A 25,657-nucleotide genomic window follows, 5' to 3' on the forward strand; every position below is an offset into this window, starting at 1 on the left:
GCAAAGCCTTTTCCAAAAGGATTTCGTTTCGTTGGCAGCCCAAGTGGGTAGAAAAGTAAAACAGCTTTTAGGTCGCTGTAGGAAAGGATGAAAGTTCTGACCTGAAACGGACAGATACAGATACGAATGCGAATACAGATACAGATACGTAAACTGGAAATGCCATAAAGGCAATGCACACAGAGGCGGCAACAAAACGGGGGAAGATCCGTAAGTGCGGCATATTAAGGTGGCAATGCAAATGACTTGCAGAGAAATGGGTCGCCAGGTGAAGCAATAGATTCGAATGTGATTTTCATGCCAAACACAAATAAACAAAAAAAAAAACAGTGGCAGTCGATGGAAAAATGGTAAAAGCTACCAGAATGTGAAGTTTAAGACCCAGCAAATGCATGGTTCTATTTGAATGTCTGCACGATATGTCTATCTACAACACTTAACCTTCTTTCTCGGCCCTTGACAGTGTCCCAATTTAGTGAACATTAACGTTAAATTGAATGCATTGCCAAAAGCTGGGGGGTAGTTACCCTTTTTGTTACATAAATCTAGCCTCATAATTTTCCGAACCAACATGTTTTTATGGCAGCTAAAGCTATAAATGAATACCAGTTTCACAATAGTTCTTTAAAAAGCATTTCGAAAGTGAGATAACAAAAACAATATCTTTTCAAATTAAATTTTAGAAGCAGATATTCTAAAATCTGGCTAAAGCTAAAAAATCCCTTATTCAAGTAATTCATAGCTAACACGCCCCCTAAAATTTTGTCTAAATGTAATCCATCAAGCCAAGTAAATGGGTTGGAAAATTTAAGGAGGATAAATGGTTTGGGGTGCTCGGGTCCAACATTTCGTAATGTTTGTTTGGGGCTGCAAATTTTCAGCCACGTTGGCTGAATAAACTGACCAAAGACACTGCCCCCAAAACGTGCAAGTGGCTTAGACAGATTTTTTAATTAGTTTACTTTATGCCTAACGCTTGCGAAAAACCCTTTAGCGGTCTGTTCGATTTGTCCACAAGTTGCAAATAGGCAAAATTCGTGTGTTTGTCCTTGTTTGGTAACAAACTCATTAAAATTGAACGCAAAGCCAGGCCCCCAGCACAACGAAAAGCCCACACTCACACACTCAAACACACACGCACACACACAGAGGAAAAACCAAAATCCACAAAAATCCCGACTAGTCCGATGGCAAGCATTTTTCAGTGGTTTATCTGCGGACTGGAGGTGTGCAAAAAAAGAGACAAACAACTTTGTCCTTGTTTTTCTTTTGCTCCTTTTTTGTGTTTTTTTTTCTGTTTGCCTTTTTTGGGTTTGTCACTTTTGCGGTTTGCCTCGCACGTTTATCTCGAGTGCACATTGCTCTTCCTTCAACAACTGCCCCTGAATTTCGCTACCCTCCCCACCGATTAGAAATGGCCTTTGGCCCCCAGGAGGTCGCAGCTCGGCACTTGGCGCGGCTGTTTGATCTTCGTCAGCAAAACCAAACAACATTAGCAACAACAACAACAGCAGCAGCAGCAGCAGCAAAAAGTGCCCAAAGTGGCCAGTAGACATTAGATAGAGGTTGGCCCACTTCTCCACTTATCCACTTACTACACCCCCAGAAAAAATAGATTCAATCAATCCATAGATCTGGATTTTATGTGATTTCTTGGAAAGCAAATATGGTACTCATTTTATTTAAATAAACAGTCAACCGTCGATTGTTGATGCCCTTCAAAATCATTTGTTTGTTAGAAAGTTCAGTTCCCACATATTCCCAAGAAAGATTGTAGTAACATAATTAACACTACTAACTTACGAAACAGATATTGATCCTATTTTCCCTCCGTGTATTCATTCTCGTGAGTGTTTTGCTGTTGACAATTGATTACGCATACGCCTCGTGGCCCACAAAAGAAAACACGTGCCTGGCGATATCCATCACTGCCTGGCTGGTTTTCTGTTCGCCCAGGTCAAAGCTGTTCGGCCTCCGATGGATAAATGATAACCGAATAGATGGATGGAATCAGCGGACTGGGAAATTCGGGCGAAAAAAAAACGAACTGGCATTGAAGCTAATGGAACATAAATTGGTTCGATTGAATAAAAAAAAAACTCAAGTGCTTGCAAGAGGATTAGAGGAGCGCGAGTGGTTATCGTTTTCAATTGAATGGGTTTGAATAATTGTTTGGTCTGGCTTTATTTATCTGCGAGATACTGTGCGAATGATGTGGATGAAATGGATAAACACGTTCACAATATTTGTGTGCAGTTGCGAAGTTGCCGCGCTGTGGCATGCAACAAGCCGCATTGCGAAACGCAGCCGAATCGGTGAACAATTGCAATTATGTACAATGATTGTCTGGTGTCGCCAGTTCCTCTATTCGGGCGCCATTCGCCCCATTTGGCGTCCCTGCTTGGGCGCCAGTTTCCATCTCCGATGTCAGTGTGTTTGTTTATTATTGATTTTCATTTTTCATTTCGTTTTCGTTTTCGTTGTTTGTTTGTTTTGCCGTCTGTGTGTTGCTGGTTTTTCGCCTCGGTTTTTTGTTATTGTCCCTGGGTTCGTGTAAATTAACGTTGTTTTTTTTTTTTGCCACCAGAGAGGCGTTGGCAAAAAGGGGCGGTCATTACATTTATTGATTTTTTGTCGCTGGCTGAGTCTCATTTGTTATCCATTTCTTTGCTTTGCTTTGGATTCGTTTGCCTTGCTTTGCTTGCGTTTTCAGTTTGCGACACTTAAATTTTCGCGTTGTTTGTCGTTTGTTTGTTGCTACCATTTTCATTGCTATATATATATATGGCTATTGCTGTTGCTGGGGCTGCGTCTTTGACCCGTTTTCCTTCATTTTTGGGCGGCCGGAAATGCGCGACTGCACCCCATTACCCAGCTTTAAAGACTCCACGTTTTGCCCCTGCCATGCTGCCTACCAAGCAGAAGGTCAAAGCATGGCGAATGCCTTGCAAAAAATGTAAAAGGAAGGAAACGCTGAAGAGCTGTGGATGGGGCACAAAAAAAAAAAACGAAAAAAAACCAGGCAATAGCAATAATAATCCGCACTGACCTGGCCAAAAGGTTGATCCTGCGCCGAGGACTGTTGACATGGCCTGTGTAGCGGACTCGAACTCGGACTTTTGCACGCAACAGTAAATCAAAGCAAACAAAAGAGAAAGAGAGAGAGAAATTTAAATAAACACTTTTTCTTTTGTCTGGAGGAGGTGATTCGAGTGCTAAGATTCCGTGTCACTTGGCCATTGTGCGGTTTCTCAGGCGTTGGCGGAATCCGACTAGGAATAGAAATATTTGCGACACATTAATCATACGCCACGTTGTCGCGGCGAAGCGGCAAGGTGTAATCATAACAATTGAGCCACCAATCAACGCGCCAAAAACAAGTGTGTTACGGAATGTTAAAGAAATGGCACAATGAGGTAGGAATACGAAAAGTATATATTAACAGTTAGACGGGAAATGTAATAAATAATGGACAGCAGGAATGTTTGCTGACTTTTCTATAATTAATCGTATGCAAGTATTTGTTAGTTTCTAGAGTTTTTAATTTTTCAATTAAGAGAAATCGTCTATTTTGTGCCATCGTCTTTCTTTCATTAGTTAACATTTCCATTGGCTTGAGAGCCTTGGGCCCCGCTATGACCTTTGCCAGAAATTCCATGGAAATCAATGGCCACCTTTGAAAAAAGGCCACTACCTGTGCCTGTGCCTGTGCCTTCAATGCCATGGCCAAAACCTGACCATCAGGGCCAACTGGCCCACGATCCCAGGTCTACTGGCCAGGTGGCGACAATTGATTGAGCACCGCCCCAGACGTTTTCAGCTTACTTGCCCATTATTCTTTACTCCCACGCTTTCTGATTGCGGCGTCGCCGACTTTTGCGTAATTTATGAGGGAGGACTGCGTTTATAATCCATTTCCCTCCCTTCTATGGCGAAGCCCACACTCAGTTGGGGGCGCAGCAATGGCCACCCTTTTTTGGGTGTTGTTATGTGTTCGCTATTCTGTCCATCACTATTCAGCGGGATATGCCACAAAGTTATTACCCATTATTATCGACATGTGACCAAAGCCAAATCGCTTTAATTAGACAACAACGAGCGTGGGTTCCAACTACTTTTTGGATTGGTTGGTGGTCTGGGTTTTGGTCGCGAGTATCGAGGAGGAGAGTGTGAGGATAGCACAGCAGTCAAACGACACTTAGCATTAAGTAAAAGGCCATTTAAGAATGACCACAATGGTCGTTGGAGGGATGGGGCCATTCACGGGTATGGGTGGCCCATGGGTGGCCAAGTCCAAGTTTCGCCTCCATCCAGTCAAATTGGATTAAGTTGTTGCCCCATTCCCATCGCCCATGTCAGTGTGAAGTGCCTGGCAGGTGTGCCTGGGCGGGGGGCACAAAACAGGGGCCAACTGAAAGTGACAGAGTAGACCACATCAAAATTAAGACACAGCCTAATCCCTGACAGAACCAGAACGTATTGCACACAAAGAAATGGAGAGAAGGGTTGATGCAAGCATCTCCCAATGCCGGATTCTGCGGATTTATATATCCCATTTTATTGTGTAGTAAATATTTAAGCTAAATTTCTCAGAAGCTACTTTTTTCACTTGATATTTTCTACTCAAAATGCCTTAAAGGTTAATTAAAATGAAAGCTGGTGTTTAGATGAAAATTCTATGTTCACTTAAGCTTCTTTCCTCCAGTAGCAAATGCATAGTGTGGTATTTATTATAAGCCCTTAGCCTTTATGTTTTATTACACATATGGACCATTTTATTCGAATTATACACAGATTTCTGCTTTCCAAAGAATTATATGAAATGTAAACTGCTCTGAAAGAAATATATTGAAACCCAGCTGTTTTGCTTTACGAATAAAGCCCTTTGTAAAAATATTTATATTGATAGGAAGCTACATATATATTGAAAGTATAAAAGGGCTGGATTCAGAGTGGGTTGCGATATGTTTTAAGTCATATGAATAGTTAAAATTCAATTTAAAAAGTGTTTATGGGTGTTATTTGACCGAGCAAATAGAATGAATAGCTTTTAGCTACTAACTTTGATCTAAGGATATTAATCTGTAGATAAAACGATGCTTCAGTATTAAGTACTTAACGTTGGCTACCAAAAATTCACTAAAAATCGCGTGTCAAGTGGCGTTTTCTCTTCCTTTCCGCAAACATATCGCTCGCTCACTCTATCTTACCCGCTCAAGGCATCAAGTGTGTGTGTGTGTGAGTTTCGAGGGTGTGTGAGTGCGTGGCTAATTTGCTTGGCACAAAAAGTGTAGCATGCTTTTTGGGGCCACTCGCAACACGCAACGCAGCGCAAAAGTTGCGGCCCAAATGCAAAATGGAGGCAAGGCAGCGAGAGGGAGAAAGATAGAGAGAAAGAGAGAGAGAGGGTAGCAGTCACACACACACACACACACATCCTGGTAATACAGATGTGAGTGTGTGTGCAACTAAAACTCGCTCTTGCACTTCCAAACTGGGGAAAAGTTGGCTGCTTTTCCCGGCCACTTTGTTGCTGGTTTGGACCGAGTTGAAAGTTTACGCAATCAACTTTTTCGCCATTCTCTTTTTTTTTTTATTTATCAGCCAAGGCATTCCCTTCCCCACGAACAAAAACTTTAATGTGGCATCAGCAAATGCGAGGCGAAGCGGAGCGTGGCAAACCGATGGCGCCAACAGCTCTGCGGCTGTCTGTGTGTGGGTTTCGCAGTGTGCCAGTGTGACAGTGTGCGTGTGCGTCTAAATGTGTGTGTTTGTGAGAGTTGGTCAACCCACTAACACTTGCACACACTCGCACAAAAAGAAAGTGCCAAGAATTGGCAAGCAATCGGTAGTTAATTCAATATGGCCGTAAAACGTGTTTCTTGGATTGGTGACAAACTATTAATGATAGTTGAATAAAATTAAATCATTGTGAGATTGGATATTATAAAATTGAGCCTAGTTTTCTTATTAATAAATGTTGCCTAAATATGCTGAAATTTATAAGTCTTTAATATATTTATTAGCTGTTAATGTAGGTGTCTTTTGTACTTATTTCAGATCTTGAAACTTAAACAAATTTAACATTCTAAAGCTGCCACTCATTTTTGTCGCTGTGTAGGCACGTACATTTTGTTTGTTAGTGAAAGTCTCCGAAATGCTGGAGAGCATTTAAACTAGAAAATATTGGAAGGACTGCGGAATATCGCAAAACCACAGACCCGCGGGCCAAATTAAATGAACAGTTTTGGGTGGAAATTGCGATGGGTGGTATGGGTTGGTCTGGTTGTTAGGGCTGTGCACGAACACTCTGGTGACCTTGAAGTCAAATGTCCACCAAGCAGTCACAGAACATGAAAAGTAATCAAGCAAAGTTGTATGGTGGGGCCAGGCGGATTGGAAAATGGAAATGAAAAAATTGAAAATGAAATTTGAGTCGAGCATATGGCAAGATCCAGTGAGGCATTCTTGTTCACAGCAAATTGAGAAAAGTAACAGTCGTTACTTTTAGAGATTCGTCAATAAGTACGAAGCGTTTTCGATCCTATCAAATATATATATATATATATATATATATATATTCTTGATAAATATCACTTGTTGAGTCGATCTGTCCATGTCTCCGAACTTATAGCAGGAAGAAAACTGACAGCTGCTGACTTTCTTCTTTCTAGTTTAAATTTAAACTAAATTAGTTTTTCAGACTCTAGCAAAAACTTGTTTAAGCTAAAAACGTTGAAAGGCAACATTAGTTTTTCGTTGCATTTCTGAGCCCTTCTTTTTACTTAAAGCCCATTTCTTATTACCTTCTTTCTTATTTTCATTTCCATTCCTTTTTTTTAGTTTTTTTTTTTTAACAAATTTAATTAGTTTTTGACTTACCAGAAGCTGACTTTTGCAGTTTTTTTCCGCCGACTATCTGTAGTTTTCCTTAGTCACCCAACGGTTTGGCTTCGTGTTGGATCGCAGCTTCTCACTTAATTATGCAAATTTAATAACAAACGCCAAATGGCGCGCATAAAGACAGAGATGAAGCTAGGAAGTGCGAAAGAGAGAACAAGAGGTTTATTATAAATGCCATTATGCGACACAGAGCAAAAAAAAAAGAGAAAGAAAAGGGGATGGAGGGCCTAAAAACTTGGCTGCAATTCTTTTCAAGCATGCCCCAAGGAGTCGTAGCGGTAACAGGCTGGCCTAATCAACGTGGTTTTGTCGTGTTTTCCCCCAAACTCCACTTTCACCACCCCCCTTTCACTTTACTTTACTTCACTTTCACCACACACTCTTGCTTAACCCCCCGCTGGCCAACCCACTTTTGTGCATTCTCCAGCTGTCGCTAATGTAATTAAATCGCAATGCTGTCGTAGGCCGAGCCTTTTTTACTTTTCGGACAATAAAATTTATGCACTCGACTGGTGAAAAGGGCCTAAAGTGAAAGCGAGAGGAGAAAGTGTTAGGTGGAGTTAAAGGATCTGCAAAATGGAGGACAAAACTGGCACGGGCAGCTGGCAATCTGTGGCCTAATCGCAGCTCCAAAGGGGCTGCCTAGCTACAAATCGTATAAAAGGTGGCCAAAAGAGAGGCAGGAAAGGGGTAAAAAAAAGGGGAGAAGGAGTGGTGGGGTGTGCATAAAGGATAATTGCAAGGACCGTTGTGTCGCCTGAACCGTATAACGTTCAACATTCACACTAATGTCATAAAAACCAACCAAACAAATGATTCTGTTAGTGTGAGTTTAAGTGTGAACCTATGTGCGGGTATGCGTGTGAGTTTTGTGGCATGTGTGTGTGTGTGTGTGTGTGGCTAGGTCTGTGTCTGTGACAAGTTCCAAACAATAGAAACAGCAACAGAAACCGACAACCACAAGGAAGATGGCAAATGCAAAAACCACAAAAAAATAATGACAAAACTGGCCATAAAACTGCAGTGGTGGGGGTATGGAAATTAAGGGGTGCATGTGAGGTAATATGGACGCTGGGGGAAAAGCAACAGTAACCGAGAAAAAGTAGTTCGCACAGTGGGAAAATTAGGATAATCTGGGAAATAACATTAGAAAAAATACAACAAAACATTAAGTAGTTTTTTTGACATTAAGCCCTTTAACATTAAAATATCAAGAACTCACATTAAAGTGTTTTCTATCAATTTAAAACTTTTAATCATCTATTTAAACATTTTCTAAGGATTTAAAGTTATTAGTTGCATTGAGGCGAAACGAATAAATTTATTATTGAAATATTTGTTATAGAATTAAATGACCCACAATTTTCCGCTTTTGACCCACTGTGCGATGGGCAAGCGGAAATGAAAGTTTTGCGAAATTGCAACCACATTTGCATGTGTGCCAGTGTATTTAGTTAATGGACTAGTTTTGTTATATCCCTTGGAGGTCCCCCATCCAAGGTCTCCTCTCCTTCTTTCGGCTAACAAATCCACTTAGGAGGACTATTTTTGGGACTGCGGTCGACCGCACAAATTCAAATCAATCAACGACAAGGCTCCCCGCTTTTCTACTTGTTTTTTTTTTCTTCGTTTTTGGGCCAACGTACAACTGTAAATGCTGCACGGCTAATTGGCCAAGAGTGGGGGACTAAAGTGGGTGGTCGTTTCAGCCACCTCATCAATCATCGAGAAACACGGACCGCCTGCCGGAAAAAAGGACCACAATCCGAATCCCGATCCGAAATGCCTTTGTTTCTCTGCCGTCTTGTTGACATTTCAGGTTGAGTTGTCAGCTCCCAAAAGTTGATCCCAATACAAAATTCTCAATACAAGTTATAGCCTTCTTGCGAATTTTCCATACTTTGTTTGGACCTTTTCTGCGCCTCTGTCTTTCCTCTTTTGTTTGGCTTTCAAATAAAAATCAAAAAATCATTAATTAAACCGTAAGTTACCCTCATGGCCAGCTATATTTTTTGTTTGTTGAGAAACAACGATTGGCGGTTGATGTTGACATTTATAATACATCATCCTTGATCGAGCTCATAAATAATTGGGCAATCAGGGCAGGGAGATGTTGCTGTCAATCAGCAATGAAATATTCATTTCCAAACGATATTATTATTTGATTTGGCGTTTTGAGTGCTTTATTAGTTCGAGATTCGCTGTGTTATTTTCTGAGTACTTTGCCTTGGTATAGTTACACAATTTGTTCATAATATCAGCCCCTTTAATTCACTTTAAGCTTAAGCATCAATATTTATGGTTACCTTGAAAGCAAGTTCTCTTTAGCCGTATAGAAAAAAAAACAATATTCTTAGAAACAGATGTAAATCAAAGTTGAAAAGGGTTCAAATGTCGTCTTAAATATTCATTGACATCTGTTGAGCCAACATCGCAGCATCCTAGAAGGACATAGTTTACACATTCATTGTGATCTCATTTTGTGAAAGGAAATTGTTCCGGGAAAACCTTGCTCCCAATCTGCTTTTAACCCGGCTCCCACGGCATCCAGTTGACATCTCTGCCGCATTCTCGCTTCAGTTGCGGTGCCAAATCGGGTTAAGGGATGCCATGATGCGGTGGGCGGTGGGCCAAAAGCTATGGAAGCCGAGACGAGATGGCAGCACTGCAATCCGCGGCTTAAAAGGGACTGCAAACGCTGCCGGACAAAAATGGCCAAGGCAAATTGCAAAACTTTGTGCGCCCGCATCGAATGCCATTAAGTGCCGCAGTCGCAGAGCAACAGCCGTGCAACCACACATGAGCGATTCTGAGCTACCGTAAGCCACCCTAAACCACCCTAAACCACCCCATGCAACCAGTAAAAAATGTTGTGACGCCAACTTACTGGCAAAATCAGGAACGCACATAAAAACAACCGCGAGGTTTACGCGACTGCTAGGATTAGGCCAAAGAAACTGGCCATATAATGCTTAGAGTGGACCTGTGTTGTAATATATTAACAATTATCCTAAGAGCTTTATGCATTCTTTTAATGCTCAGCCATGCTTCTAATGATCTCAACACAACGAATTGAAATGTATCTTCAATTTCATGTAATGGTTTTATGTGGCGTATTTAGACTTTTATCGTATTTGTTGGCTGTTCAATGTGTCCATTTGTAGCATCCGAAAATGTACCAACATGTTTTTTCTTTAATGGCCCTTTTGGTATATTTAAAAACATATTGAGCATGCAAAATTCCCAAAATTTATTTATTGTTTAAGAATTAATATAAAATTCAAATTGCACATTTGAACACCTGGCGTGTTGTATTCATTTTAAACATATTTATTTAAATCGACATATTGACGCAATGAATATGCAAACTAAAGCCTGCCCACGAAAAAAAACAAACTGACCTGGATAACGTGGCGTATGTGTAATATTCCCATGCCACCCCCAAAAGTTATAATTTGTTGTTTTTAATCATAATAAAATATATATGCAAAATATAAACCCACAGAGTGCCTTTCATATGTGTTGTTATGTTTTGCTAAAGCCTTAGAGTCTCTTCTGCCCCACCCAAAAAGTTATAATTTGTTGTTTTAAACATAATTTTCGAGTAATTAAGTTAGAGCTTGGCCAATTTGGATTTTAGACAGAGCGAGTGGTCTAACCCAATTTTCGGTTGTAAACGTTGAGGTTGCTCCTTTGCCACCATTTTTCCAGCAACAGTCAATTGCAGAGCGTTACGAGATAGCCGTTTGGACCGCACATCCAGAGCCGCCCATCTCCTTCAGTTTTTCCTTTTCATTTTGTTGTTGTTTTTTTCTTTTTTTTTTTGCTTCAGTCACGGCAACTGTTGACACTATAAAGTAGCAAACGTTGTTGTTGTTCTTGCTGATGATGTCCTTGTTGCAGTCGTAAAAAGTGCTTCACATGTGTATGTGTGTGTGTGTGAGTCAGTGGGCTTGCGTGCCACTGTGTGTGTGTGTATCACATAAATATGCATTTCCCATTTTCCAACGGCAGCAGAGCCATCGAGCCGTTGCATGCGAATATTTTTATACATATTCATTGGCTTGGCCATGTCCATGTCAATGTGGGTTAGTGTGCTTTTCTCCAGCCCCTCCATCGCTTCTCCTCCCGTTTTTCCCTTGGATTTTCCAGTTTCTGTTCCTGCTGCTCCCGTCGTCTGGCACCTGCGACATGCAACTTGGACCAGGAATGGCGTGCCTGCCACATTTGCATTTGCCAGCTGTGAGGGGACTCCACTTCCCCACCTTCTCGATACTTCTACCTTGCACGCCCCCCCCCCCCCCCCACACTTTCCACATAATGCCAATACAAAGTAACAGCAACTGATTTCCACAAGCGTCCTCTTCCTTTCGAATATGTTACTTAGTGCTTAAACATTATCTTGTTGCAAAGGATTGGGTATTTGCAAATATAGCATATCAATATTGCAAAATCAATTGTAGTAAAATAGTAGTGACTTACATTTTCATATTTATTGTAATGTTCAATTTATTAAGAATTATTTAAGTTTCTTGTATTTACATTATGAAAATTCTTTTAAATTTTGCCATTGCCTGGAATTTTACTTCTGTCCAAATTCCCAGCAGGGGGCAACTCTAATGCCACTAATAAAATCAACCAAAAAATGAAACGAATGTTTGTGCCAAAAAAAAGACAAGAGAAAACAAGCCAAATGGCAAACAGCAAATAAATAGTAAAACAACCAGTCAGACTTAATGGGATAGCAAAGGGCTGGTCTGCAGGTCGATGCCAGTTACACGTACGATGCCATGTCCGTGTCCGTATTGTTGTCCGTATGTCCGTATATATGTCTGTCCGTATGTCTGCGTATCCATGTCCGTGTCTATGTCCCTGCCATGCGATGCCAGCGCGTGGTTTACACATGTTACCTGCTTACCCGAGGACTTGAATTCGAATTTGAACTGGTACCTGTAACAAATTCAGCCATAACAACCGCCATTAGACGATTCACGGACTGGAAGTGATGGGCGCTATACGTATATATAAACAGGTACTTGTATTAACTCTATTTCCAAACGTGTTCCAGACCCTTTGCCTGGTATATTATCCCCCCTGTTAAAAGAGTTGACATTCTTGGCCAGTATTCAAGCTAAGAAAATCTTTTGGTAAAATACTTTAATTTCAAATAAAACAAGTTATCCATGATCTATGACTTCAAAGTGTACCTTATATTTAGGTACAGCTTATTTTGTAGTACCTCTACCATATCTGACAACTGACTACACCAATTTACCCAAAATTGAGTGGGTGGCTGGCAGTCAATAAAACGATTTTGATTATGAATGACAACATTTGAAATGTTCCAATTACGCTCAAATATTTTGATAAACATCCACGCCAAAAGTCCAATAGACTGACTTACTGACTGACTGACAATGACAAATTTGTCGTTGGCCATTTTCCGTGAAATTGGTGAAATGGAAAAGCTGTCCTTTGGATATGTTAGTTCTTTTATGTCAAAACATTCGTACAAGCAACCGTAAATAATTTTTGGTGAAGAGGTGAATCTACTCAGGATAACAGGTGGATATTTGTTTAGATATGTGCTTGTTTTGGTTAGAAAACTTAATATTAATGGTATGGTTGATATATACATATATATTCGCTTAAGTATTTTATATATTACGAATTAACTTGTGATGTTTTCTGTTTTTCAGCGGACAGCTCGTTTCTTTTGGCCAACGCACAAATCGTCGATTTCCCGATCGTCTACTGCAATGAGTCCTTCTGCAAGATCAGCGGCTATAACCGTGCCGAGGTCATGCAGAAGTCGTGCAGGTATGTGTACGTATTGCCGATTTATACTCACTTCAACTACTTTCGCTCTCTTCTCGCTGTTGTTGGTGTTAACTGCGTTTGAATAATCGGTGCTTTAATTGTTAATCCCCAAATGACTATTGATATATGTAACTATATATTGTATTTATTGATGTCCTTGATGTCGCGGCTTAGCTGGCCGATAGCGCTGGCAATATGTTGATTTATTACTATACACATATGTGGTTGTCAATTATTTTTACTTTTGTTGTATGTATACAACGAAATCTGTTTATGCCTATGCACATTTATTCATTTTCCTTAGTTTCACAATCAATATATAGCCTGGTTCTACTTCTTCAGAGTTCATAGCACTTATCTTTGTGTTTTTAACTTCATCACTTGAACTAACTTTCTTTAGTTTGACTTTTAATCACGTTAAAGTTGCATGCTCATTTCTTAGACAAATATTAGCTTGTGGGCAGTGCTGCTCAAACTGTAAGCTGCACAGTGACTGCAGGTGGAAAATGGGTAAATAGAGAAGAAGCAAAAGCGTGGGCGTGGCAGTCAGACAGGGCGGAGACTCTTCTGGACATTTCCCTTTTGGGAGACTTGACAGCTAAGAGGATTTGCCCGAGATTGCCGGAGATTTCTTGCCCCTCTTGTCCCATTAACACTCGTTCACGCACCTGACCTGCCTCATCCGGAAAAACCCACGCCCTCGCCGCCTTTCCCGCCCCATGTTTTTCACAATTTTCCACCGTGTTTATCTGCTTAACTGCGGCTTATCCGCAGCTGCTTACACCCGGCCATTGAATGTGAAGTTCATTTATTGTTCCAGCTTCTTTAACCGCATATACTTTTCTGTTCTCTTTTTCCAATTAATTTGCGCATATTTTTGCTGGCCATTAAAAAACCATTGTCGAACTTAATGCACTTTGCTGCTCAGCGAACGTAATGCAGATGGACAGGAAGGCTTTTACTATGTTTTTATCTTTTGTAATTGAGGAAAAATGCCACAACGTATCATAAAGAGGATATACAATATATAACAAATTACGCTAACATCTCTGAAATACATAATGAATATCCGAATCGGCATACCAAAAATGTTAAGGCAATGTGAATCCCATTGGTAAAGTTGGTTTAATTTTTTCGCGGAAAATTGGTCTACTTTTCCCCCTAACCCGTTATTCTTTTGTGCCTACCGCTTGCGTTTCCATTTCCCATTACACTGTTGCAAATTGCCTGCCGGTGGTCCTGGTCAAACAAATTTTCTATGCAATCCTTTGGTGAATTGATGTGATGGAAGAGAAGAGCGAGTGCAATGTGAAAGAGATGGCTATAACAAAAAAGAAAGAGATGGGTAGAAATAGTGTTAACTGCATTTGTTTGCCTGAATTCGGCGAGGACTTTCGCTGGTCGTGAACTCGGTACCTCAATCTATTTTTTTTTTTCTGCTTTCGCCTAAACCCCTTCTCTTTCCACTCCATCTCAATCTATCTCTTTCGCCCACCAGCCTCATAAATCAACAAGCGGCTCGCCCAGAGGCCAGCGTATCCAATGATTCTCCCGAGAATTGTTTGTAATTTGCAGGCCAAAAAAAGCGGCCCTAAAAAAGAATAGAAATACGGTTCGTTCGTCAGCTCACCTGCTGCAGCATCAGCGGTCCCGAAAATTCCCCAGGTGGAAAAAAATACAAGTTTTTAATGCCAATCTGCCGTTTAGCTAGCGCAACTGCCATCTCCTTCACACACTGGGCACCACTTTCTATCCCTCTCGTTCTTTCGCTTAATCCGCCAGTGTTGTTGTTGCTGTGACCCACTTTTGTTGTTGTCCTTCTTTTTATTTGTTTCTGTTCTCTGGTCGCGTGTGATCCAAAAAACACAAAAAGAATGCAATGAAACAACTGGAATGACGGCCAAAGGCAACCAGAAAACAGTGGCCAGCTAAAAAGAAAAGCACAAATAGAAAGAAAGGAAACAGAAGAAAGTGGATGAAGAAATGCAAAAAAAAAAACAAAAAAAGAACCAAAGGAAACGTTTGATTTTCACTCGACATTTGCTTCAATGCAATTTCTTTTGGCGCAACGCAAATCGCCTTTTGTTGCTCTAAAGTTTACTGTACAGTATAAACTCGTTAGGAATCACTATATTTTCACTATTGATAAAATAGTGTTTCTACCATTCATCATGGTTATATGTGTATTTCTATTCAGCTAAGGCTTAGAAAATGTTTTGTAACTGTTAGAAAGGCCAACAAGATTGCGTATACGACTAGGTGCTCGACTTAATGCCCTATGAAAATTTTTAACAATTTCAAGAGTTTAAAATAATACTCCTTTGCCATGCGCACTTACTTACATTTGATTTAGAACAAAAATCCTGTCTTTGGAATTTCATCGCACACTTTTTGGCGCCATGAAAAAAAGGGTTTCGAAATCACTTAAGTGCATTTTCACCGAGTAAAGGCCTTTGTGCACGGCTCCCCCAGTATATGTTAGATTGAATTAGGGATTTTCGTTGAGTGCTTTTCGTTGGACCCCCTAGAAAATAATAGAATTTCGAGTGCTTGTCGAGGGCTTTTACTGTGCTCCACCCATGAGCACATAAACACTTTGTGCATCCATATCTATACGTATGTACATACATATATACACGTATATCTAATATATCTATGGCCATATCCCCGAATCCAGGACCTGTTTTTTGTTTGCTTTGTAACCCAATTTCGTTTTTTGCCCCTATGTGTCTATGTGCGAACACAATGTACACACACATATTAACGAACCCGTGACGTCGCCGTTTCGTAGTTTGTTGAACTTTTGTTCGTGGCACGAGTAAAGCAAAACAACAGAAATTAACTACTGCTCCTCCATCTCCACTTCCCTGCTCATGCTTTCCCACATTTCCTTCGGCTGCGTTCTCGTTTCAATTCGTTCGCCGCTGACGTCATCAAGCCTGGCCCGAAAAGTATGCAACACTTTTTGTTCGACACTGCAAGTGGTTTCCCTGTCCCGATTTTGAGCTGACTTTTCCAAGTCAATACACATAGGCAACGAAAGTTTAGTCCCCTGTTTAGCCCAGAAACTCGATCATTAATTATTTGGTTTTCATTGGAAAAGCGAACGAAAAATAATACATTCAACAAAAGGTATTCACAGAATATGCATAAGAAAGCCAACCAGCGCGCTTATAGTAATCAACTTTACGTTGGGGAAAGCTGGGAAAAGTTTTCCACGCATAACTTTCGGCCGTATGTTGGGAGTATCAAATATCGGAATACAGTTTTTGATTTCAATAATCCAGGTAAAGGCAACACTGTTCGAAAAGAGTGTGCTTTCAATGAATAAACTAAAAATTCAAAGTTAGGAAATATATTCTTATTTTAACCAAATGCAATTAATTTTCTTTAGCTCTCGGAATTTCTTTATGTGTTTCTACTACTCCTTGGCCTAATATAATATATAAATTATTGACCTGAGTCCCAAGGAAATGTGTGACCCCATCGGTTGAGCAGCGGTGCATTAAATTGATATTTGTTTAATACATTTTGCTGTGCGCAGTGAAGCTTCTTCGTATTTTTGCTCGATGGGCCCCAGGTGCATCAATCTTGTTTTGTTCGGCATGTTTTCCTCCAATTGGAACGCTTGCTGTTTTCCCATTTTCCGCTGCATGTGCTTGCCCTGGTGTTCATGTGCATATGTGTGTTTGATTTTCATATAGGTTTGCGTGTGTGTTGTTGTTGTTGCTGTGTGTGTGTGTGTGTGCATTTGTGGCATGCAACCAATGTAAAGCTAACCAAGAATAATACCTCGTCTGCTCTCCACATCTCTTTCTATTTCTTCTGGCATCTCCTGCCCGGCAACCTGGCAACCTGGCATTCTGGCATTCTGGCATCGTTGCATCCACATTCACATCCTTGGACACAAAAAAAAAACCCAACAGATGCGGCTTCATGTATGGCGAGCTGACAGACAAGGAGACGGTGGGACGGCTGGAGTACACGCTGGAGAACCAACAGCAGGATCAGTTCGAGATTTTGCTGTACAAGAAGAACAGTGAGTATACTTTTGGGAAGTGCACTGGCCTTTGACCCCCTTACCAAGATCGATTGTTGTGTGCTAAATTGCCTGCGCCTAATGGCCGAAAGTTGAAGCTAATGCTATACCCAAATCAAAGTCGCCCTGCTATGCAAAAGGTCCTTTGTCCTTTTTTTGCGACAACACACTTATGGTAGAAAAATCAGCTATTGCTTTGGAATAATTATTTAAGCAGAAATTGCAGTCTTTAAATTGAATTACAAAATAACTATTTAGAAGAGTTCAAGTAAATTTATAACATATTTTCTTTTTAAATATAAAACGCAAAAAAAATCCAAAATAAATTGGAAACAAAACGATGGAAAAAAACTATCTTTTTAGCATTTATCTTAGCTATGCCGGTTATCTGCAGCTCAAAATGTTCTTCCTACAAGTGTGTCCAAATTTCGAATCCAAATTAATTTTTTAACCGCCACTGTAGGCTATTTGGCTTTATGCTCGACTTGTGCCCAGTGTAAATTGTTCATTTCGTGAATTTCTGACTCCGAACCTTTCATAATTCATTCCCAAACAGCCAAGCCCCCAAGCCCTTCGAACCCCCTTTGAATTCTATTTGCGAATGTGCACAACCCTCTACCTCTACCACCTGCCACCACGTAATGCCAACAAATTGGGGCTGCGATGGCAGCCCGCCGGCACTTTTGAGTGGGGCCCATCAATCAAGCTGCCAGCCAGCCCGTCCAGACACCTGTAGTATTTGCCCATATCCGTTCAATCCCAAAACCCCAAACTCAATCCCAATCCCAATCCCAATCCCAGCCAAATCAAGTGGAATCGAGTCGTGCCACGGCCACTCATAGAAGCTCACCAGCGAGTATCGCCAGATATTTTTGGGTGTCGAGCTCATGAATTAACGCCTTTGAGTTTTCAGATTTGCAGTGTGGCTGCGCTCTCTCGCAGTTTGGCAAGGCACAAACCCAAGGTATTGAAAAGTGGTTGCTATTGAGGGGGTTTGGTGGGGAGGTGTGTGTGGCATTTTCCGCGCTACCAGTGGAATTTTCCGAGTGGCAATACTACTGCTGCCATGGTTTCCATCTCGATTCGTGTCTTGGCAGTCTGCCCGCAGCAATATTTCCACATCCTGTTGCATCTGCGGTCAGAGATAAAAAGGGAAATATGGGTAGGGGAGCATAAATTGGCATAAATCAATTGAAAAATATGGAAAAGTGCAACATCTGGCGCGCTTCGGATTGGTAAAACCAAACTGAGATAGCAAAATATTTGCTTCGATTCGGATTTGGGCCAAGGAGAGCCAGACTAGTGAAGAACAACAATAGCTGAATATCCCACTGACAGGTGTCCCCTGACAATTGGATATAGACAGAGTAAATTAATCCAGTCAGTTGCCATCAATCCTGGCATCGGAATCGTATACTTATACGTTTAGAAATTGGAACAGAGAGACTGAAACAATGTGACCGCACATAAACATTCGCCGGAAACGGAAGTAGCAAATTGTGCTTGCAATTGGTGAATAATTATGCCATCAAATACAAACGCACACGTACACACAATCGGAACGGAACAGAGAGAGAGAGAGATAGATGTGCTTTAATGGCAATTACGAGAATTGCGGTCGTTAGCAGTACGTGTAAAAAATAAATAAGTCTTGGGCAATTAAAACTAACGTACTGCCTGCAGATCCCTTTAATAACTTATAATTCTAAATTATGCAGACAGACATATAAAAAATACATAGTCCTCTGATGAAGAAGTTTCTTCGTAAATTTTATATAAAATATAAATAAATACTACAATTATACCTTTATTATTTAAACACTGACTGCATATAAGTATGTCAATATCCCTGAAAATGAATGTGTGACTTAAATGCGTTAATTTACATTGGCAAACGCATCGATTGCTTCGACAATCGGTGGGCTCATTGAATTATTCATGCGCAGAGACAAAGGACGAAAACAGTTTCAGCTGTTGCACACATATGGAGCGCACTGTACGATGGCGATTTACATGCTGGCCATTGTGTCTGAATGCTGCATTGAGCATTCCGAATCCAACATCCATTAACCAGCGTTCCATATCAATAATTGCAATCCAATGAAATGTCCGTCTGCGTGTCTGTCTCACCGCTATTTCCGTCTGTGTCTCCTGTCATGACCCCAATGCGAATGGAATTACATATACTCGTGCATATGTATGGGTATATGCATCTCTGGTGTTCGGTATCCCCTTTTGTCCCGTACTTACCTATAATTGTTATTAATTCCGATTCGCATACCCGCAGAAACCCCACTATGGCTGCTGCTACAGGTCGCACCCATACGCAACGAACGCGACCTGGTGGTGCTCTTCCTGCTGACCTTCCGGGACATCACGGCCCTCAAGCAGCCCATCGACAGCGAGGACACGAAGGGAGGTAAGTGAACGCTTCACAGTTCCTTCTAGAAATCACCCATGGACCACGGTTGCCTGATGAAAATGGAAAAACTCATTGTGTAAATATTTACATTATGAAGTTTTCTTTAACATAACAAAAAGATTGGTTAAGTAAAGTAATGAATAGGAAAACAAAGAGCTCTTAGTGGTTTTTAATCAATTTTAGCAGCCGTGCTTCATGCTCATTTTTTTGCACCTCTACATGAATGTGGCCGTCTCTTTTCGCCTCACTACTCAACTTATCTGCTCTCTCTTTCCATGTCTACACACACAATCACACACGCACACACACAATCACAACACCCACCTGTAAATACGCTTGAACAAATTGAAAACCAACAAAACGAAACGAAACCGACCCAAAACGAAAAACAAACCCAATATTCGCTGTGCCAACACTCTCTATATTGTTTATGTATATATATGTATATGTAAAAAATACCACTCATATCTCTACTACTACTTTGTATTTGTTATACTTGTGTGCTGGATGTTTACTAATTCGATGCACTATTTATTTATCGGTGTTTGTGTGCGTGTACCCACCTCGTAGCGGTTAATCTATTTTTGCCAGTTTTAGGTCTCTCGAAATTCGCCAAATTGGCAAGATCAGTGACACGGAGTCGCCAGTTCAGCGCCCATCTGCCCACGCTAAAGGATCCCACGAAGCAGTCCAATTTGGCGCATGTGAGTCCCAATTCTGCTGCAACTTCTTCACCGATAATATTACCCATTTTTTGTGCACACACAGATGATGTCCTTAAGCGCGGATATCATGCCACAGTACCGACAGGAAGCTCCCAAAACGCCACCACACATACTCCTGCATTATTGTGCATTTAAAGCAATTTGGGACTGGGTGATATTGTGTTTAACATTTTATACAGCCATCATGGTGAGTGAGAAAACTAAATATAAGTTTAAATATTTCATATCATTTTATGTCGAGGTAATGCAACAACTCTTTTTTGATACATGATCATTGTTATTTGATTTTTTTTTAGTATTTAATCCGCATCTTTAGTTCTGCCGCACTACATTTAATATTTTAAAATTTTTATATATTCCTATTTCATATTAAAGTGCAATTTCATTGTATTTCCATTGATAGCATTGTCATCATGTTTTTTTTTTCACCATCAAACATGCTGTATGCTGTCTAACCAGCGATTGTGAAATGTTTTATGACTTGGTCTGATTTTTGGACGCAGGTGTTGGCAAAGGAAAGGGTTTTCCCAGCAATGGGATTATCGAGGGAAAAGGCATCCCCACATTCCCATTCAGATTGCCACAAAGCCACATGCGTTGCCTCTTCATAAGCCGATGTCGTCTGTCTGCTCGAATTGTGTCTATTTCCGTCAACAAGATGTTAACATTTTCGCTTAAATTGCGCTCAACATAAGTTTTCATCCGCACACGTGTGGATTGGGATTGGGATTCGTATTCGGTTCGTGGTGCCCATAACATAACCCTCCCCTGTACCACCAAAAAACCACTATCGTATATGTATATCAACGAAAAAGAAAGTTGCTATTCCCTGTTAGCTTCTTGTTTCGGTTTTCATGTTGCACACTTTTCGTTTACTTATTGTTTAATGACATTTTGCGGTATTAGTTGTTTGCCATTGGGTGTTTCTATATATTTCGTTTCCCAACTTGTTGTTGTTCGTGTTTGTGGCTGTCGCAACTTTGAGATAAATGTATGTATAGCCAGCGACAAATCAAAACTTTGTCTGCAACTACGCCAATACAAATTGCAAACAAAAAAGCTGGAAAGTTAAGTGATATTTTAACCAGGTGACCAAGGGATTTGGAAATATATAAACGACTCAAAGTTTCTGTGAAAGAAAATCTATTTTAAATCACTGAAAACTAAAACAAAAGCTGCAAATGCTAATTACTTACACTGCATAGCTTTCAGCGACAAGAGCCATTCAAGGCTTAAAGTTTAAGCATAGCTCGTCTTGCGAAAGAGGAGTAGCGTGTATTGCTAATTTTTGTAACAGTTCTGCTTGCCTGCCTTTTGCATCACCTTCAATTAGCCAGTTCACAGGTGTGTGTGTACAGTATGCGACCGCTATGGCCTACAATTAGGAAAATACCCTCAAATCGGATCAGAAGAGGCTTGTCGCTTGAGCTCAGTCTCAAGTGAAGAGTTCAGATAACGACCCTCTGTCAGACATTAATGTTTTGGTTCCCACCCAGACAAAGTCGGCGGGAGAGGAGAACGAGTTGCTGGGCCAGGGATGGCAGCAGACAAGTGCACACATTTACATGACCAAGTGGCTGCTCAGACGACGAGTCCTTCCACCTCATCATCCACATCCACATTCACGTTCACATCCACCCCGCCCCCCCCCCTATTGCGGCCTCAAAGAGGGCGGCTTATGTTTCATGCGCTTAAATTAATATGCTCGGTCGGCGGAGGATGAGACAGTTCTTGACAGGACATAAGCAGCGGCATTCGTGGCTTGTAATCCAACCTCCGACCAGGACAAGACGAGCCACGTTAAGAGGCTTCTAACTGCCACTTGGGGCAACAGTTAAGACAACAGAAAATAGACGGGTTGGTGTTGGGGGGCAGCAATACCAACTGTTGCTCAGGTGATGGAACCAGGAATAAGCCACCTCGTTACTCACAGACTGACAGATAACTCTTAAATTATTATGTATGTATAAGAGCACAATAACAATTAGCTTTATTTGTTTATTTGGAGTCATTAGAAATAAAACATTAAATTAAATATGTAAAATTCTATAATACGGATTATGGGTCGTATGAGTAATGTAATGGGAATAGACAGCTCGTCACTAATACGCCCTGTTGACTAAGCTGCTTTTCATACATTTTTAATAATGTTATAAAATTGAATTTTATTAAATAATTTTTTCAATCCCATCAAATGTCATACTTTTTTCCAGGTGCCATACAATGTAGCGTTTAAAAATAAAACCTCAGAGGATGTTTCCCTGCTCGTGGTCGATTCGATAGTCGATGTTATATTCTTTATAGATATTGGTGAGTAACCCACATAAATACGTGTGCCATACTTTACTTTGAATATCTTTGAATAGTTTTAAACTTCCATACAACGTTCGTGGGTCCCGGAGGCGAGGTTGTTAGTGACCCAAAGGTGATCCGAATGAACTACCTAAAGTCGTGGTTCATCATCGACCTACTGAGCTGCCTGCCATACGACGTGTTTAACGCGTTCGATCGGGATGAGGACGGTATCGGTTCCCTGTTCAGTGCCCTCAAGGTCGTCCGCCTTCTGCGTCTGGGGAGGGTGGTGCGAAAACTGGATCGCTACCTGGAGTACGGGGCGGCCATGTTGATCCTACTGCTCTGCTTCTACATGCTGGTGGCCCATTGGCTAGCCTGCATATGGTACTCGATTGGTCGCAGCGATGCGGATAATGGGGTTAGTATGAAATTTCCCAACATTCCCTTGATCTAAATCATTTGTAAACGATTCCGTTTCAGATCCAATACAGCTGGCTGTGGAAGCTGGCGAATGTCACCCAGTCACCGTACTCGTATATATGGAGTAATGACACCGGGCCAGAATTGGTTAATGGGCCGTCACGGAAAAGCATGTACGTGACGGCCCTATATTTCACCATGACCTGCATGACCTCGGTAAGTTTTTGTGTGGCTGTGGATGATACTTTGTAATCATTGCTTCCAACTAAATAATCCCTTAATTGTTCTCTATTCTCTGTTCTATATCCTCATTTGATTGTTATCTTTTTTTTTGTGCAGGTGGGCTTTGGCAATGTCGCCGCGGAGACAGACAACGAGAAGGTGTTCACCATCTGCATGATGATCATTGCAGGTGCTGTGTCCTTAACACGTTCCGTTGCTGCGTCCAAGTTTCTTGATATTCCCGCACACGCGTCACGCTTTTGAATTCCGGTTCCGATCTCTCGATCTCGATTCCGATTTCATTTGAAAGCTAGGCCATCCGCTTGCGCCGCTAGAACTAATAAATCGCTCCAGTTATTTGGTGTAGAGCCTCATTACGATTCGTAGCCCATGTCCATTTGTCCATGTCCTAGTAGAGCAACTCACTCGCATTCTCACAGTGCCAATCATTGATTGATCGCAGCCAGAATCAAGTGTCAAATCTTTTTCTCCACCCTTCTTCTGCTCCGTCGTCATCTAGTTGCACAATTCGTGGCCATGTGTGAGTTGCATTGCGTATTCCTCTCTACTCGTTGTCCGTAACTCGTTACTTGTTATACGTAAATCGGCAATTGTAACCCATGATCCGTAATAGTAACTCGTTGGACAAAACTCGTTACTCATCATTAGTAACTAACCATAACTCGTTGATAATAACATCTTTTTTCGTAACCTGTTACTCGGTATTCTTTATCTGTAACTCGTTATTTGCAAACGCGTACCTTTTCTGCTGTACTGTACTACATGTCAAACAAAATCAGCAAAAACAAAAAAAATTATGTCGAACACTGCGCATGACTAGCACTTCAGCAAAAACGTGAGAAAACTGCCATTGTAGAGCTGATCCTGCGCAGTATTTCGCACATTTCACTGACCATCCCACTCCCACATCCTCCCTTTCTAACAACTCACCTAATTGTCAGTCTCTGTCTTATTGTGTGCTCGTCCAATCTGTGGCATTTATTACTGTTCTAGCCGCGCACCTGTGCGTCTTTTATTCCACAGCGCGTAGAATCAGCGAATACTGATAACACACACCCTGTAACTGTCTAATTCACACATATCACAGGCACACGTCACGAACATTCTGGGAAAAAAATACCACCTAACGTTCTAAGTTTTTTAAAGACTTTTAAATTTCCTTTATTTGATTACATTGGTTGCGATTTACAAATAAAATTTATAGTTTGTGGTTACTTTTTCCCTGCGCACTCTCACACATCTCAAGTGTTATCTAGCTGATCGTGTAAAGTTTGCTTTGAATGGAACCCCCAAAACTACGAGCTCTTCAACTTTGTGTTCACCGCCGTCGCTTAATCTGAATGTTTCATCACGTTTCTCTCTTTCTCTCCATTTAAAAAACCTCAACGATATACAGCTCTGCTGTATGCCACGATCTTTGGTCACGTTACCACCATCATCCAGCAGATGACGTCGGCTACGGCCAAGTACCACGATATGCTGAACAATGTGCGCGAGTTCATGAAGCTGCACGAGGTGCCGAAGGCTCTTAGCGAACGAGTGATGGACTATGTCGTCTCCACCTGGGCCATGACCAAGGGTCTGGATACCGAGAAGGTAAGTTCCTGATACGACACTCCCATCGAAAAGAATCTTCCGGGAAGCGAAATTGCCTTAAGCCTTTTTTTCGTTGCCAAATCAGCTTATAGCTTCCAGAATCATTCATTTTGGCAATATGTCAGATGGAATAAGGATACATTTACTCACTTATGTGTCTCATTTACAAACGCTTTTAACGCTGTATAAAGTCAATGCGCTGGAACTGGGTTGCATTTGTACATAGCTGGCCTTTCCACAGAGCTTAGCATACTTCAGCCTATCACTATCTCTAATGCACTTGGCATACGCACACATACATGACATACATACATTAAAGAATTGTTCCTCTCAACTCGTTACTAGCCACTCGCCAATCGCCACTAAATTTTCCACATACAGCTGGTTCTTCTGCAAATTTTTGTTGGCCTTTTTGTTTAAATTATATCTTCTGCGTGTCTTTTATTTGTATATTTTATTTATGTAACGATCACTCCATAAGTGAATTTAGTCAGTTTATTATTTGGGTACTTTACCAATAAGTTTATATTATTTGGAAATAAATTTATTCATTGGTCAATCGTTTTGTCATTAGCAGCTTTACACAGACAATTTCACCATACACTTATTACTCGTACGTTAAACTACAGACACCACAATTATCGTTAATTGTTATTCGCTACCTCACCATGACACCTGTACTATCTCTCTCTCTCCAAAACTTTTTGACAAGAAACCTTTGGTCGCTGCTCTCGCGCTTTCTTTTTCTATTATTTTCAAGTTGCTACTCGCATTTCTTTAGGCCTAAGATCAAGCCCCATAAAGGCAAATAGCCCAATAGTCCAAGTCCACCCACAGAGCAAGGTCTGAGGTAAGCTGTGGGTGGCCTGAAAACTGAAAACTTATATCTGAAAAAGTGCGGAATCACCTTAATAGCTCTATACATCTAACGAAATCATCTTTAACAGAACTCAGCTAATCGATATATCTTTTCATTCTCTCCATGTGTCTGCCCGCGAGCGAGATCCGTGCCAAAACGAAAAGCGTCCGTCAAATTCATGCCTTTAGATGAACCTGAACCAAACGGCGCAGCGCCCCCTAGAAAGCTATAAACCTATTACCCTGATCACAGAAAAAAAAAACACAATTCAGGGGTCGTTTGCGCTTAAAATTTTGATAATATATAAAACCGAGTTTGGTTCACAGAGAGAAACA

At 41.0% G+C, this 25,657-nt stretch overlaps 1 protein-coding gene across 7 annotated transcripts in view; it reads left to right on the forward strand.

Moving 5' to 3' along the window:
- eag (ether a go-go) overlaps positions 1-25,657 on the forward strand; it is a 54,513-nt gene that overhangs the window by 18,194 nt on the left and 10,662 nt on the right. For 2 of the 7 annotated variants that reach the window (NM_001042810.3, NM_078603.4), the window contains exons 4-14: positions 12,603-12,729; positions 16,650-16,762; positions 17,676-17,726; positions 19,050-19,181; positions 19,776-19,888; positions 19,953-20,096; positions 22,123-22,219; positions 22,276-22,622; positions 22,685-22,840; positions 22,964-23,036; positions 24,264-24,463. In NM_001042810.3, the coding sequence (NP_001036275.1) occupies positions 12,603-12,729; positions 16,650-16,762; positions 17,676-17,726; positions 19,050-19,181; positions 19,776-19,888; positions 19,953-20,096; positions 22,123-22,219; positions 22,276-22,622; positions 22,685-22,840; positions 22,964-23,036; positions 24,264-24,463 (1,553 nt within the window). Of the gene's footprint in view, positions 1-12,602; positions 12,730-16,649; positions 16,763-17,675; positions 17,727-19,049; positions 19,182-19,754; positions 19,889-19,952; positions 20,097-22,122; positions 22,220-22,275; positions 22,623-22,684; positions 22,841-22,963; positions 23,037-24,263; positions 25,573-25,657 lie in introns of those variants that run through there. The other 5 variants (NM_001201663.2, NM_001272629.1, NM_001272628.1 and 2 more) reach the window with 5 other exon arrangements.

The sequence above is a fragment of the Drosophila melanogaster genome, chromosome X (genome assembly GCF_000001215.4).
Source record: "Drosophila melanogaster chromosome X".
Lineage (NCBI taxonomy): Eukaryota > Metazoa > Arthropoda > Insecta > Diptera > Drosophilidae > Drosophila > Drosophila melanogaster.